At 36.4% G+C, this 17,196-nt stretch overlaps 1 protein-coding gene across 2 annotated transcripts in view; it reads right to left on the bottom strand.

Moving 5' to 3' along the window:
- Window positions 1-991: 991 nt before the first annotated feature.
- Window positions 992-17,196, bottom strand: part of D2HGDH (FAD-linked oxidases family protein) — a 213,082-nt gene continuing 196,877 nt past the window's right edge. The window contains exons 13-15 of one of the 2 annotated variants that reach the window (XM_089822015.1): window positions 2,217-2,302; window positions 1,903-2,028; window positions 992-1,388 (exon numbers count right to left, since the gene is read on the bottom strand). In XM_089822015.1, coding sequence (XP_089678141.1) covers window positions 1,284-1,388; window positions 1,903-2,028; window positions 2,217-2,302 — 317 coding nt within the window. In that variant the 3' untranslated portion in view covers window positions 992-1,283. Of the gene's footprint in view, window positions 1,389-1,902; window positions 2,029-2,216; window positions 2,306-17,196 lie in introns of both variants that reach the window. The other variant, XM_089822007.1, reaches the window with a different exon arrangement.

Here is a 17,196-nt window from a genome sequence, read left to right as displayed (position 1 = left end):
TCATACATCACCTTGCTTTATATAAGCAAGGGTCTCTATGTATATTTGGTGGACTCCCCTAAATGCATTTTGTTGCCCCATTCTCTTAATTTTATAATCAACATAGAAATTAGGTCAAAGGTATACTTGTGGTTATGAAAAGTTCCAATAAAAGCTTCATAATTTGAAGTTGATCAAAATGACCACACTAGCTATTACAAAATCATGTAGGGACTTTGTTGATGGAAACTTCTTGCAAAACAGAGTGTTTTTCTAAACATGATACGGTTTATAAGATTTTAATTAATTTTGGCATTGTGCTTTATATTTAATGTCATTAAATCTTAAGTCATTATGTGGACTATAAGCAACTATGTAGTGTGAAATGATATCTTGGAAATTTAAGATTTAGAGAGAATTTAGACACAAGAACTTGAGCCTAAGAGATTAATACACATTACACAAGATTCAAGAAAACAAAGCAATACTATACACAGATTAACTATTTCAATATTGAAGATGTGAAAAAGATAAGATACAAATGATTATACAATGATCAAACCTCTTGGCTCCACATATAAACAACTTAAAACATGTTCAAAAGAAAACAATTAACTTTGAATCATTCTCATCAAGAGGTGATTTAACTCTATTAAGTGAGACTACATTGACTTTAATTAATTAATTAATGAATATATGAACCACCAACATATGGAACCATATTATTGTTCCGCACTCCTTTACCTCATAATCATCATCATAAAACATTTAACCCAATTAAATATTGTTAGATAAATTAAATATTATTATATTATATATAATTATCTTTCACTAAACTTTCTATATTGACATCTTAAACCTCATTAGTTTCAAAATATCTATCTAAAACCAACTTTGTAATTTTTATTTTATTTCACTAACAATTAAATTATTCTATCAAACAAGGAACATTTTAAAAAAGAAAAGTTTATTTCAAACCTTGCCCAATGTGCATTGAAACCATAGAGTACTCTTTTGCAAGCACAAATTTCTCACTAATTTGAACCCAAATAAAGATGCTACAATTTAGATTTAGTTTTAATAACTCCACATTTCTCCTCATTTTAATTTAAAACAGGCCAATATAGAAGAAAATAATTTATGGAAATTTTATCTTTAAATAAATTTAGTTCAACATCAATATAAGTGACTTTACACACTAATCCTAACACAGCCTGCACGAAGTGAAAACCAATGGACATGTCCTCTTTTACATGTAATGCTGCAACGACCAGTCCACATGTACCGGGGTAACCCAAGATGTTTTATTCACTATCATCCGATGAAAGTTCCACACAAGGGAGAACCTTGTATGGATTTAAAATACCCTTGGTGTCCAACAGTTTTTTTAAGGAATCCATTAGTTGTACCTGTATAACAAAAGGATCATACATATCAATGTGTTGCAGACTTATGGTGAGATATGCCACATGCCCAAGTATATATTATTAGTGATAACAGATTTCTACAGTCCATATTATCAAAAGAATTTTGAATTCAATTGTACTCAAGATTTTTCCATCAATGTTCTATATCACATTTCGCGATCCAACATTAGAAGAGAGCCCAAGGATTCATGATGGATCGATCATAAAATGTGATCTAAAATGTTGATAAAAAGAATCTTGAACACAATTGAACACAGAAACATCACTTTCTCAAGAATGTCACCAAAAAAAAAAGTGTTCAGAGATGGGAATACATTCTCATTCCTGCACCCAAATCTATTAAGAACTATATTTCAATTTTAACTAAGCATAAATTCCTGTAAGCTGTTTGTCTCTACAATCATATTATATTTTGCTTGGAGTATGCTTCAAATCATTAGTACATGCGCAATGCTATAATTTTGTTATAAACTAAGAAATTCCAAATAGCTCTTACAGCTTCAGCAGGTTTGCTATAATGTATATGATTTGCTTTCATCAAGCCTAACCCATGCTCTGCACTGATGCTACCTCCATGATTTGCTGTCCATTCATATACGAAGGGTTCAATTTGTTCCAAAAGCTACATAGACAATTAGAGACATTACCAACCAGCTCTTGATGTAAAAGTACTAACGTTTACATGACAAGAACTGTAAACACATTAAAGTATATTTGTAGTTTAGTTTTATTGCAAAACTGAAAAGTGGGCTCAATCTTAAAGATTCCATGAAACAGATTTTGTGGCATTTCAAATGGTTGAAAGCTTACCTTATCATCATACTTACGAGCTGAGATGTTCAAATGCAGATTACCGTCTCCAAGATGTCCATAACCAACAACCTTAGCTGACTCACCTGCTAGTTTTATTAATTTTCGGTATGAGTCGAAATTGAGATACATACTTCTAAAGTTATAAAGTAAATAGCTTTATGAGAAGTACAATAGTTTGGAAGATGGAAAGGATGTAAGTTATTGTTGTCACAAAAGTTTGACAAGGTTGCCTGAGGGTAACACAGCAGGCAAGGTTGCAAACTTTTGTGTAAAATGTAATGTTTGCAATGCTATGCTATTCAGGAACTGACAAGGCACAATCCTCCAACAGTTTTTCTTCAACAACAAAACTTCGACAATAATATAGATCACAACTTTTATCCCTTACACTTAACATAAGCTTTAATTTCAATGCAAAATCTCAAACAGATGCAATCATTTATTTCAATTTTTGCCTTCTGAAATTAATTGTCTAGAATGTTGAAAATTCAGGCTCTCCTAAAAATTTAAAAATAGTAAGAGCCAAGAATACATGGTTTTTTGTGAAACAAAAAGTGGCTATTTTGAGAAGCATATTATATAAAAATAGGAAAAAGTTGATGCTCAATATAGTTATGATGAACGTCATTATCCTATTTCTTCATTGTTTCTAAAATGAAACCCCACTTCTAGAAGGTTCTCAAATGCAATGAAATGTTTTATATATACTGGTGCTTTTAGATAGCATCAGAAAGAAGTGCTGGGTTTGTAGGTATTTGTAGCAATGTTGCCAAAATTCTTCTAGAATATTATAAGGGTGATACTATCATGTCCCCTCTTTAGCTCTGTCCAACAATGACATGAGAGTTAGCCTATTATGGAGTCTCATAGGTAGTGGTGATCAAGGACTCAGTTAGGGTTTTCAACGTCCGAGTTTGGTATTTCAAGCAGTAGTAGATCAATTGAGAGCAGTTCCTTGATTTTAGGAGGAGATTCCTACCTTTTAGGAGGTTGTGACGTTTTCCAGAGTTGAGGTTCTATGAGATCCCTTGTGATCTCAATTTCAGGAGATTTGGGTGTGTTTCCTATTTTTTAGGAGTATCCCTAGATTTGGGGGTGAGACTACTAGTTGGCCTAGGTTGTCAAGCATTAGTCACAAACAGGTGACAAACTCAGTTCCATGTTTTGGAGGTGTTTGGGTTGTTCCTTAGCTACTAGGGAAATATTTTAATATTCTCCTAACTTAGTATTTTAATAATTTAAATAAGGCTAGGTGTTTAGCCATTTTGGAGTAATAAGGAGTTTTTTGACTCCATTTGGATTGATTTTCCTTTGTGTGATAGCTCGTTGGAAAGAGCTTAGTCTCTACTATTTGATTATCACTTGTCGGGACTTATTTGATGCTTGGAGCTATTTGTCATTAATAAAGTAATGATTTCTGTCTATTTGGATGCCTTTATTGGGGAAATAATGTTATATTATAAAGTTCACACGAAATCCACTTTAGGGTTCTTTTAGGGTTCGATTTGCTTTGGAGAGGGGATATAAAGAGATGGTAACCTAAAGGTGAGTATCTTTTATCATTTTTTCAACCTATTTTGGATGCCATTGCTCTGGAAGAGCATTCCTCACCTAGGACGCAAACCCTAGTGCTGAGAACAGATTTTTTGGGACGTAGCCCTCAACAAGATAAGATTCGAAGGTTCTTATGCATACAGTTTGATCAAGGCAGGGGATCGATTTCTAGTATTGCAATCACACTCTGCAAGCAGCGGATTTTTAGGGAAGGCAGCCACTTTGGTTCAGCCTGGCATTTCTTTATAGTAGCTCACTTGGATCCCATTTTCAGCTGGCATCAACCTTGTTTGAAGCACATCTGTATTGGTACTATTCTGAAATAAATCAAACTTTGTTGGTATGGTTTTAGAATCATTTCTAGATTAGTATGTATTGCTGCATATGAGTTCTATCACTTCTATTCTATCTGTTACTATTATTTTTTCATTGTAATACCTATATTCTAAAAAACACAAAAAGAAACAACATTCTTCTACAACTTCTGTCTAGCTCTATAAGATCAAAGAAAAATCTATAGGAAAATATAATTTATATAATTAAACGTTATAGCAACAGCAGAGCAAATATCCATTTGGGATATTTCAGATACTCCAATAATAAACTTGCTCTACAAGTGTAAGTTCTCTTGTTTTTGGATTTGTCATACATTGAGTAGGCTTTTGAAATCGTGGGTTTTCCTCATGTAACTCTAAAGTTATGTCTTTCGTTATTTGTTTGATGTTATTTATGTGTTTCTGGGATTTCTCTAACTAAAAGATAAGTTCTTAAAAGTTTTTGCATATAAATCTCTTCAAAATTGGTGTAGGAAGTTGTTTCCAACTACTTTCAATTTGTATTAAAAATTGATCTCCTTTGGCTTCAGCTGTGGGTTATTGGGTCTTTTGTGATAATCAAGGTTGGAGTGGAAGCTTGTGCAAAGTATGCTTTGTGATCTTGTTAAAAGGAATATTTAGATGGAAAGAACTTGAGAAAATGGAGGTTGAAAAATTTCCTAACAATAATATTGAGTTGTGAAAGATGAAAATGAAAGATTTGCTTGTGGATTAAGACTTGTGGGGCATTGTGGATCCTAATACACAGAAACTCATAGATGCAACCACAGTTGCACAATAAGGCATAATGGACCACAAAAGCTCAAGGCTTGATAAGATTGTTCCTTGCAAACTCTATATTGATCAATGTCCATGAAAAGGCCACTACAAAGTTATCGTGGAAGAAACTTGGTGATATTTACCAGGCTAAGGCTTTAGTTAATAACTCTTCCTTAGAAAAAACTATACTCCTAAGAAATGTATGAAGATGAGAAACATCAGATTCTACTTCACTTATTGCTTGATTCATAGGTTTGTTAGGCCATAGAAATTGGAAGTACTACCATCTTCAATGTTGAAGATGATGAAATCTTTTCTTTTGAAAGAGATGAGAAAGAAGGTATCCAATAGCTCAAAAGAAGCCCCAAATGTTTGATGTAGAAGCAAAGAAAAAAACACGAAGAATGAGAAGTATAAGGCAAATTAAGAATCAAGTCCAAAGGGAGCTTCAAGTGCCCTGACAAGTTCAAAATCATCTCCTATAACAGTGAAAAACCTAGCCACCTTCAAAAAGAATGTGAGGAAAAGAAGAAAAAGAAAAAGGACTTCGAATCTGATTCAAATTCTAAAAAGGACGGTGAGACCCTTGAAGCAACTTTGGCAATTCGTGCAAATGAAGTCCATGTTTAATAGACACTAAGTGCATTGCTTCACATGAGCTCAAATCAAAAGTAGTATTTCTAAATATAATTTTTTTGATTGAGGTAAGGTGTATTTGGGTGCTGACTCTATAGTAAAAGTTGTTTCAGTGGTGAAAGGGTGGTTTCAGTTCAGAAGTCACACTACAGCTTCAATTGTTTGCTGCAGAGACTTTGAGGGTGCTCCAATCTTGGAGTGTAGCATGTGTGCGGATTTCTGAGTTAGTTTTGTTTATGTATAGCTAGGTCAGATCCCTTCTAGGGCTGACCTAGTACACCTAATGGCTAATGAGCTTTTTCATATCAATCCTTATTTGGGTCTGGCCCTATTTGGGTGATTCAGGTAACTTGCGATTATGCAATTGGGAAAGACCTATTATATTGGGAAAGACATATATGAATGTAACTTGTAATTAATAGGTCTGATCCTATTCTTGGTGCCAAAACTACAACGCTGACTGGAAGTCCATTAGGAGGCATTGATTCGTATATATGCAAAGGCCATTCTTGCATAAATAATGATGAAGTCTATCATGTGCAGAATATGTAATGTGCTCAGGGGTGATGATAAGAACTTATCATCTGTGGTTGGGAAGGCAACAGATCTGATGGTTTGCCTATGGTTAACGAGCACTTCCATAAAATCAACAAGTTTGCAGTTAATTCTAGAGTGATTCTTGGCTGTGTGGATGCACTTTGTTGTGAGATTCATTATGAGATGATTTGTTGTCGATCAAATTATGTTGGAAGGAGTTTGGTGTGTTTATGGTGCTAGGGTTTAATGGTGTTTCAGACATCTTCCTTGCTCTGTCAGATTTTAGAACTGTATATGACAAAGATTTCATTGTGAACAATGAGTTTCAAGGTTCCCGCATCAACTATAGTGTTTGAGCACTACTAGGTATAATTCATTATGTTATTTGAGTGTTTTTCACATGACATTTAACATTATTTCAGATTCTTATTGGCTGCTATCAGTGTATTAGACTTGTTCCTTGGTCGCAATAGGCAAATTCCAAATTTTCTGGATGTGTGTATATATACAGAGAGTTTGATCTATGGTGGGCTGTCCTAGATAAGATAAAAGGTTGTTTTCAGAGATTCTCCTTGTTTCTAGGGGCTGTGATTGTAATGTCCCCATTTTAGCAGGCTCTGGCAGCTAGGCTAGGTCAGTTCATCATGGCGACCCTCGTGAGCTTGCAATATGTTTTGAGGGTTTCTGCTAATTTTAGTAAGTCTATTTTTGAGGCGGTTTCTATTTTTAGTAGTACAGTGGAGGCATTGGTGGTTAATCTTTATTAGCAGTGGATTGAGCATATTTAGGGAGTTTATGTAATAAGTTATTTATGGGGCTTTAATTTATTAAGAGACTTTACCTTATTTCATGTTATAAATTGAAAGTGTAATTGAGAAGCCTCTTAAGTGAAAACTGTCTACATGAAGCTATGTGCTTAAAAGTTATTTATTTAAAAGAATTAGTTGGAAGCTTCTCAGTGAATGGTGTGTTGATGAAGCAACCTTAATGAAAAGTGTACGGAAGAAGCCAAGGGGTTTATGAAAGAGGTTTCATGAAGCAATTAGAATCATCCATTGTCTATTGCTTTTTGTCATTTTGATAATTTCTTGTGAGGATTTTGAAGATTGTGTATTCTTGAGGACTGATTCCTGTTGGAACTGGCATCTATTTGCTGCTGTCGTATAGCAGATTAGATCAATAGGAAGTGCAATCAATTTAGTGCTGAGGTATACTGAATTGGTTTATTAATTCAATCAGATTGTGTCAACCTCCAACTCTATGATCACTATTTCTTGGAGGGTGAGGTTTGATGGTAATCATCATTGCTAATTGAGTGGCTAGCAATTCTGCCCTTGGACATTGCATTTTCCTTTTGATTGGAGGTCCAAATATCACTATTATTGGTTTGCAAGGCCTTGTTGTTGAGTATGTTCTTCCTGCACATTGAACACTGCATTTTGGCATTGTTATGGGCATATTATACCTGTAAGTTAGATGCTCTCCTACTGAAAATAGGCGTCCAAAGTTCCTGTTATTGAGGCAACGCTGTTGCTTTTCTTGGCCTAATGTTTCATCATTCCCAGTCCCTGCTGGGCAGCATTGGTTTTCATTGGTATATGGTGCTGCATATTGGCCACCTGTTTACATTGGGAGTTCATTTTTTTCATAGCTGTCACTCACATTCTAGCATGAGTCATTCTCTTGGTGGCGATTGCTTACAGTCATGTGTGGGGTTTCTGTCCAATGCAAATTGCAAGGCAGCATTTCTCTTCCTAGTGGCATTTGGGTATTGGTGTGGTAATTATAGAGCAAGCAATTTCATAATTCTGCTGCAAGTTTACCAGGTTCTTGTTGTAATTCTCTATTAGTTGAGCAATAGTTTTTGGTAACACTATTTGCAATAAATCTCAGAATAATGCACATCTTTAATTGCAAGTCCTATTATATTATGTAGTTAGCATTATTGGCTAGAGATAATTGCTTCCATATTTCAATATTTAAGTTCGGTATTTCGGAAACAAAGAAATTGCAGTTTATAAAGCATCCAAATTACATAATTCCCTCAGTTTGGTTGGTGTGAGCCAATTGGGTTCATGACAATGGTATTGGAGTGGTTTCTTGCCAACTTGCAGGGAATCGGGTTCAAAGATTTATTAATTCATGCATTATGGCTTAGAGATTCATCTAGGGTAGACACTATACCCATAGAGGTCACACTTCTCCACCTAGTGATGGAGAACCAAAGATACAGTTTGGTACTATAGATGGTTCAGGGGGTTCAACTGGTACTTGATATAAAGATGTTGACACTAGTTCTGAGATTGACAGGGATGTCAGAGAGACTTTTGCAACTGCACAACACCATGTTGTAGATGTGCTGCAATAGCTTTTTGACACACTGCAGCGCATTGCATTCCCTATAGGATGGAGTAGGGAAAGGGGTACTTGAGAAGATTCTACCAGTTCATACAGGTCCTGAGTAGATGACAGGTCTAGAGTTGGTGGCAGGATTAGAGAAGACGACCAGATCAGAATTGATGGCAGGATCAATAGGACTAGTTACATTGGTGCATATGATAGGTCATAGAGGCCTACATTTCTGAGACCTGAGATAGATGCAGTTAGTACTGAGACTAAGGCCACACCTTTCGTGGATGATTACGGTAGCACGCTTTGTTGAGTGGGATGCTTTGCCATAGGCAATCAAGCAGAACCTTAATTTCGATAGATTTCTAACTCGTAAGTGAGAGCATACTGGAGGTAGTCCTGCATCAGATAGATAGGACCCAATCAGTCACATTTGCAAGAGGTAGCTAGTAAGATGGCACATCTTGATTAAGTGGCAGTTACAGACATGCAGGACATTCCTTTTGAGTTGGATGTGCAGTATGATTAGAATTCATGTCAGGTTGAGTCAGATGATGCATTTGTTGGCATGAGTTCTCAGGATTGTGCATTTGATGGTGATGCAGTGATAGTGGGAGTGAGAGCATGCTATGATATTGTCAAATTAGCAACTACTTGCATGCCGATTGAGCCATCTATTGAGGTGTTTAACATATGCATGAAGTTGTTGATGTGTGCACTGATGATAGCACACATGTTGTGGTTGATTATGAGGAGAGTGACATGGAGACAACATCATGTCATCCTGTAGATCAATACAGTGCAATCCTCTGTTCAACATGGATGCAACATTGTCTTATGCCAATCAACATTTTCAGGTTGATGTTGATCACTCACCTGAGTGGAGCTAGGCACAGTTCACACCATCTACAAACACAGTTAAGTTTCCTATAGTAGCAGTTGGTGATGTTCCTATATCCAAAGATTATGATAAGGATGTCACTACATCAATTGCAATCAAGTGTTGTTGAACGCATTGGAATGAGTACATCTGTTGAAGGCAACAGAGAACCACATATTGCACCAAGTCCTCCTATAGCTACGTTTGTTGCAGGGATTGTTGGTGACAATCAGGATTTTAGCAAGGCATATATTGTGGGAAGCACATACAACTTCATATTTGATCCCTATGTGTAGGATATCTACTGGGTGCAGAGTTTTCTTGTACCTAAGTCTGATGTTTGATAGGATAGTTTAGTTGGTGCAAAGAAAGGGAGCAAATCGAGACACCCTACTGAGTTGCTTCCTTGTGATGTTCTAGTTACTACATCATCAACACAGTGTTGCGTGTCATTTTATAGATTATGTTGTTTCCTCTGATGGTGTTGTATTTATGGAGATTATTTAGTGATGGCAGGGACGTCACACACATGTTTCTATGCGATCCTGGTGGAGGTTGGATTTTGATGTGCTACTGGATTGCTTGAGGATAAGCAATCTTGGCGAGGGAGGACTAATGTCCCCATTTTAGCAGCTCCAACAGCTAGGCTAGGTCAGTTCATCATGGCGACCTTTGTGAGCTGATAGTATGTTTTGAGGGTCTCTGAGACAAACTTGCTATTTTTAGCAAGTCTATTTTGAGATGGTTTCTATCTTTTACCGTGAAGTGGAGGCACCACGGTTGATCTTCATCAGCAGTGGATTGAGCATATTCAAGAAGTTTATATAACAAATCATTTATAAGACTTTAATTTATTAGGAGACTTCCTCTTATTTCATGTCATAAATCAAAAGTATAATTGAGAAGCCTCTTAAGTGAAAAGTGTCTACATGAATCTATGTGCTCAAAAGTTATTTATTTAAAAGAATTAGTTGGAAGCTTCTAATTGAATGGTGTTGATGAAGCAACCTCAATGAAAAGTGTATGGGAGAAGCCAAAGCATTTATAGAAGAGGTTTCATGAAGCAATTAGAACTAAGTTGCCGATTCGGATTCAGGGACGGGTTCGGGTTAGGGGTTCAGTTCGTGGGTTTGGGCAATTTTTTTTTTCCCATTTGGGTTCGTGGGTGGGTTCGTCAGTGTATATATATATATATATATATATATATATATATGCAAAAAAAATATAAACTCATATAGTTGTAAAAGTAAAACTAGGTCATTCCATAGTATGAATATATCAATGTTACTTGATTATTGATCAATGCCAAATGTCAAAGATAAACATTAAATACTCACTCATTAATCTATGCTAATGTTGTAAATAAAATCATACATTGAATTTCTAAAATGCAAAATGGAATTTCAAAACATAGACTACTTCATCAGATTGATAGATAATAAATTATGACTTAATAAAGTTTGAAACTGTGAAACATAATGATAAATCATAAATGACTCAATGAGTCAGTGACAAATGTTTAAACATAGTTTATCAAAGATGCAAATGCCCTTCAAGGGTCAAATGGGTCATCAAAATATGAGGGATCAATGGCTTCATCCTCATCTATATCATTGACATTTTCCACATCATTGGAACCTAAACCGGTTCCACTAGCCCCAGATGTAGCCACATCCTCCTCCTCGTCCTCCTCAACATCTAGCAAGGCAATTCTAGATATATCTTGGACAGTCATATCCAAGTTAGAAGTCTCAGGTAGTACATCCCACAACTTCTCTAGCGCCAGTTGTTGTGAATAAATACCAAGTCCTCTGCTTTCTTCGAACCCAACCGGTTACGCTTCACTGAGTGGATAAAGGAGTATGTACTCCAATTCCGCTCAGCAGCAGAAGAGTTTGCAACCTAGAGAGACAACCAACAAATTTTTAAAAATTAGCTAAGTAATTTTACAATACAATAGGAATTTAACGGTGTTAATTCGACAAGCTAAGTGGCCATAAGAAAAGGAAAAAAAACTTAAATACATACTTGTGACAAGATCTTAATGGCAAGAGGTTGGAGGTACATGTAACTTTCCCCATGTAAGTACCACCATCCAATGGCATCCAATCTACTTCGGTCATTGATTGCATCAGGCTCTGCATTTTTGCTTGAGACAAAATCAACAAACTCTCTCCTAACATTTGATGCCACATCAGGATCACTAAAAAGCTTGTTAAGTGCCCTCTTATACCCAGCAGCAACTTCAGGATCTCTATATGGTGCCACTCTACCAGGAATAGCAAGTATCTCACTGCTATAATATCTAGGAGAAAGTGCATATGCCAAGAGGTGTAAAGGTGTAGTCATCTTGTTCCAACGATGTAGAACAATTTTCTCCACCTTAGTGTACAAGGTATTAGGATCCTGCTCTCTCCTCTGAATGACCTGGGATGTCAAATGATGTACATGTAAGTTATCTTGATGTAGTGTTAATAACTTAATTAAAATCAAAAATCAAAATCTCTCAATAAACAAGGATAAAGTATTGTATAAAAATTTAAACTTACTGATTTCATTCTTTCTAGCATAGAGTCCATGGAATCATATATGTTCCCCAAACAAGGCTCATCCGTGTCGGCATACCGAAGCATAGACATGATGGGCTTGGTGAGTTCTAATGCATATTCCACCCTATTCCAAAAATTATCACTCAAGATCAAATCCTTTACAGTTTTGGCCTTTTCTATATCAACTTGCTTCCATCCACCCCATTTGTTGCTAATAACCATTTGACCCAATGCCTCTTTCACCCTCACAAGTCGTCTAAGGATGACTGTGTGTGAAGAAAACCTTGTTTTAGCAACCTATTACCATGTTAATTCAAATTGTAAGTTAATATGATAAGTTGATAACACAAAAATTTAAGAATATGTATTAAATTTTATAAAGTATGACACAAATTAATATGATAAATGAATCTAAATAAAGTTTAAAATTTACCTTCAATAATTCCAAGCGGGAGAAAGTTCTGAAAATTGCTTGTGACATATGGTGGTTTGTCACAAACATTTGGATCTGCTCACCCTCCTCATACACATTTTTCATCCATTCAATTTGGCTGCCCATTGTTTTCATTACCAAGTTCAAGGTGTGGACAATGCATGGTGTCCAAAAGATATGCTCATATCGTGCTTCTACCAAAGCACTTGCAGCCTTACAAACTTTAGCATTGTCCGTTATTACTTGGACAACATTGTCAACTCCCATGGACTCTATGGATTCAATGAGAAGTTGGGCAATAAAATTTGCATCCTTTACTTGCCCTTCACAATCAACCGCCTTCAAAAACATTGCCCCCTTGGGGCAAACAGCAATCACATTTATTAATGGACGGTTTTTGCAATCTTTCCATCCATCAAAGACAATGCTCACCCCCGTTTGGATCCAAGAATCTCTTATTGGTTTGAGGAGGTTTTCTACATTCCTTCTCTCCTTATGCAATATGGTGGTTCTCAACTTTTCATATCCAGGGGATTGGTAACCATGAGGTGCATCATTTATTGCTTTCACCATCTCTCTCCAATAAGGGGATCTCACTAGATTGAATGAAACACCATTTGTAATGACACAACGCCCAACCTTTATGTCAGCAATTTCTCTCTTCTCATTTTCAAATGCCGTATCTAATGGGCCTCTCTTGCGGGATGTGGGTGTTTCTATTTCATCTTCATCCATAGATGGGGTAGGTAGGAAGGGATGTGGTTTACTAATTGTTTGAGAGGGTGGTGTTGGTGGTATTTGCTTTGACTTATCTTTTTTTTGCCTTTGACACTAACCTATCAGCCTCTTCTTGTTCTTTTAACATGCTTGCTATTTGAGGAGCCAGCACCCCTTTTTTACCTCCCTCTGGGGGCCCCTCACATATGGAAATCCCTTGACCTGGTGGACCTATTAAATGATGTTTAACCCAGAAATAGCAGCTTCTATATTAGTTTTGGCAAAAATTGCATTTCCATATATACCCTCCTCCACCAGCACATTGCTCAATTCTTGTTGTATACTTCCAAAAAGGAGAACCTTTATCAATTTTAAATCTTTGGGATCCCACCCCACCCACTGAACCCTGACTACTCATTCTTGGATTCTTGCAATCTATAAAAACAAATTTAAAAAAATATTTCAAAACTTACACAAAACTTGATAAGAATTTAGAACAATAAATATAAAAAATTTAAAAAACTAAAAAAAAACTATGAAAGAAGCAAAAGGAAGGATCAAATGCATACCTGGAACACTCAACACTGATTATTTGAAGGATTTGAGACTCCACAAACAATCTCTACAACCTTCTCTTCAAACTTGCAAAATGGCCACACCAAAATGAGAGAGCAAAATGACAAAGCAAATGAGAGATTAGATGAATGAAATGCATCTAATAGGCCTTACTTTAGGGTTTGGCAAAAAAAATAATGAAAAAAACATAATTTTAATGCTTTTTTGGGCCACTTTTTGGCCCCACCTGCCGCAGGTCTGCCCGGATTCACTTGGGTCCGCGACCGGTCTGGGCAGGGTCTGCATTTTGGCCTGCAGGTCCTCCTGGGTCCGTCTCGCAGACCCGGGCTCTAATCCGGACCCGGACCCGAGCTCAAGGGTGCGAATCCGGTAACTTAGAATTAGAATCATCCATTATCTATTGCTTTTTGATAATTTCTTTTGAGGGTTTTGAAGGTTGTGTATTCTTGAGGATTGTTTCCTCTTGAATCTGGCATCGATTTGCTCCTGTTGTTTAGAAAATTACATCATCTGGAAGTGCAATCAATTTAGTGCTGAGGTATACTGAATTGGGTTATAAATTCAACCAAATTGTCGCAATCTACAATTCGGTGATCAATATTTCGTGGAGGTGATTCTGAGGTGAGGTTTGATGGTAATCATCATTGCTAATTGAGCAGCTAGCAATTCTGCCCTTCAACATTGCAATTCTCTTTTGATATGACACCCAAATATCACTGTGATTGGTGTGCAAGGCCCTGCTGCTGAACGCATTCTTCCTGCACATTGACTGCTGCATTATTGGCATTGTGGTGAGCAATATTATACCTGTAAGTCAGACACTCTCCTATTGAAAATTGGCATCTAAAGTTCCTCTTATTGAGGCAGCAACGGTTCTTTTCTCGGCCTGCTGTTTCATCATTCTCAGTCCCTGTTGGGAAGCATTGGTATATGGTGCTGCATATTAGCCGCTGTTGGGAAGCATTGGTTTTCACATTCTAGCATGAGTCATTCTCTTGGTGGTGATTGCTTACAGCCACATGTGGGGTTTCTCTCCAATGCAAATTGCGAGACAGTTTTTCTTCCTAGTGGCGTTTGGGTATTGGTTTGTTAATTATAGAGCAAGCAATTTCATAATTCTGATGCAAGTTTACCAAGTTCTTGTTGTAATTCTCTGTTAATTGAGCAATAGTTTTTGGTAACACCATTTGCAATAAATCACATAATTTAGTGAATTGGTGTTGCATTAAACATTTCAGCTTCATCTCTAGTTGTGAATTTTTGTTTTGCAAAGCAATAATCTGCACATCTTTAATTGCAAGTCCTATTATATTTAGGTAGTTGGCATTATTGGCTAGAGATAATTTCTTCCATATTTCAATATTTAAAATTGGTATTTCGGAAGCAAAGAAGTTGCAGTTTATAAAGCATCCAAATTACATATTCCCTCAGTTTGGTAGGTGCGAGCAAGTTGGGTTCATTACAGTGGCATTCCATTATTTAACTTGCTAATGCATAGAATCATGCAACACACATTTTCTTTCATGTTTGAAGCCTTTTCAGCAGTGTCCTGCAACAGATCTCATTCCTATCTTGGAACACATGCATTTTTGTTGAGGATACTCCTTGGTGACAAAGGTGTTTATCCTTAATCTGGATCTCTACCTTACTTAAGATATCAACAAGACATCATGTTGACATCTTAAAGTAGGGATATAAGGCCTCCTTGTTGCTCGTGCTTGGTGTCACTGCAGAACCCATTTTGCAATATAACAATTTGGGCACATTGCAACACCCATTTTGCAGTTACATTTTTGAGTTACCTAGCAAATAGAGGTTTTCTTTTGTAATCTTTGTGTTTGGTGCACGGTGCAGCACCCATTTTGCAATCACATTTTCAAATTATCCAGCAAATAGAGATTTTATGTTGTAATCTTCCTTAGCATGAGTCAGCTATCATAATACACCATAGTTTGAGGACTTTGCAGACTTGGCAAGAGGGTGGACCCTGTGCGAGTCTCATGTTGGGACTCCCAAGCCCTTCATCAAGACTCTCCATTTGCAGGGAACACATAACGCCACTTAAAATATTAATTTTTCACTTTCGTTATTTGTTATTGCTCAAAACAGGTCTGTAGGGTTTGAAGGTGAGGGAATTGCAATTTTTTGTTGTTTGTTATTGCTCAAAATAGCTCTATAGGGTTTGTTATTGTTTTCTGTAAAAAAAAATCTTTTTTTCCTTTACCAAGTCCTCTCTAGAGATTTTGTTGAGCTTGAGTCCAATTTTTTGGGCTTCCAAGTCTGTGGTGAGTCCTATTTTTCCAAATATGTAATGCACCTTGCTAGACTTGTTTGACTCTTCTTTCTCTAACATGATTCACCCAGCATAACAAACCTTGTTGGCCTGTGGAAATTATCTCTTATCTAATGAATTGGTGTAGGTCCTTGTTCTTTCTATAAGTCCACTTTTGTGGAATCACCTCTAGAGTAGCAGTCTTGCCTACTTTGAGTTTTCCTTGGGATTTGTTCCTGAATTTGTCCTTGTCATATCTAGTGCAGTTTGATTTGTGTAACAGATTTTAAATCTAAATCTTTTTACTGATGTTTTCAGTGCATTGGGAAGTGTGCAAAATGGTCTCACTAACAAATATAATGCTTGAAAGTAGCCAAAAGTTCAATGGGAAGAATTACATCACCTAGAAGCAACATATACTAACTATTTTTAAGTATCAGTGCCTTGATGCAACTGTTCTAGTCACATCTACACATCCTACCACTTCTGGAAAGGATCAAGACAAATGGGATGAGCACAACTAGGAAGCTATCACGCTCTTCAAACTCTCAGCCACTAACGACCAGTTGCCACAAGCATAGTTGGCATAATCGCCAACTAATTGGCCAATTGCCACTAATCGCCAAGTTTTTTACTCAGGTGAGTTTCTTGCAGATCTAATCGTAGAGTAAAAACTCTCTGCTTTTTTTTCATTTAATCATTGTTTAATCGCTGAGCAATCGCCGAGTTTTTGAAAACGACTCATCCACATTAGAAGACAACGGGATAAAGGGATAAAACAATATCGTTTTGTTTGCCAGTTAATTTTATGCGTTGGGAGGCTCTAGCCTAGGGGGGGGAAAGGGTTCCAAGCTATTGAGAGCTAATTGCAAGCTATTGAAGCCGGATTTGACTAGAATTCAAGAGGACTTCAACCAATTTTGGAAGAAAATTCTCTTTCCTACGTAGGTTTGCTGAGTTTGTTTTTGTACTTTTAAAAAATGTTCTATTGCTTTTTTGTTTCATGTAAAAGAATTCAAACTCATTTCTAAATAGTTAGAAATGATTTTGAATCATTTGAAAGCATTTCAACTCTATGTTTGACAAATTTTTTTGAATCTATTGCTGATTTTAGAAGAATATGTAGGTTTTTTTTAAAAACAAACCCTAGCATGCCCAAAAAACAATCAAACTAATTTACCTAGTTCCTATTTTAAGTTCCAACTTTGTTTCATCATTTTTATATAAATTTTAATTTGTGTTTTGAATTTATGTGTAGAGCAGTGGTTAAGCATTAAAAAAGCATGACAAGTTCACAGGAAGAGTGGCCACAAACACCATGCCCATCTGGATATATAGGCACTCGGCCTAGAAATGCAAGAGATCAGGCATAGCGGTATG

The sequence above is a fragment of the Cupressus sempervirens genome, chromosome 1 (genome assembly GCF_028749045.1).
Source record: "Cupressus sempervirens isolate cs-2001-9-10 chromosome 1, ASM2874904v1, whole genome shotgun sequence".
Taxonomy (NCBI): Eukaryota; Viridiplantae; Streptophyta; class Pinopsida; order Cupressales; family Cupressaceae; genus Cupressus; species Cupressus sempervirens.
This window is presented reverse-complemented; position numbering and strand designations above follow the sequence as displayed.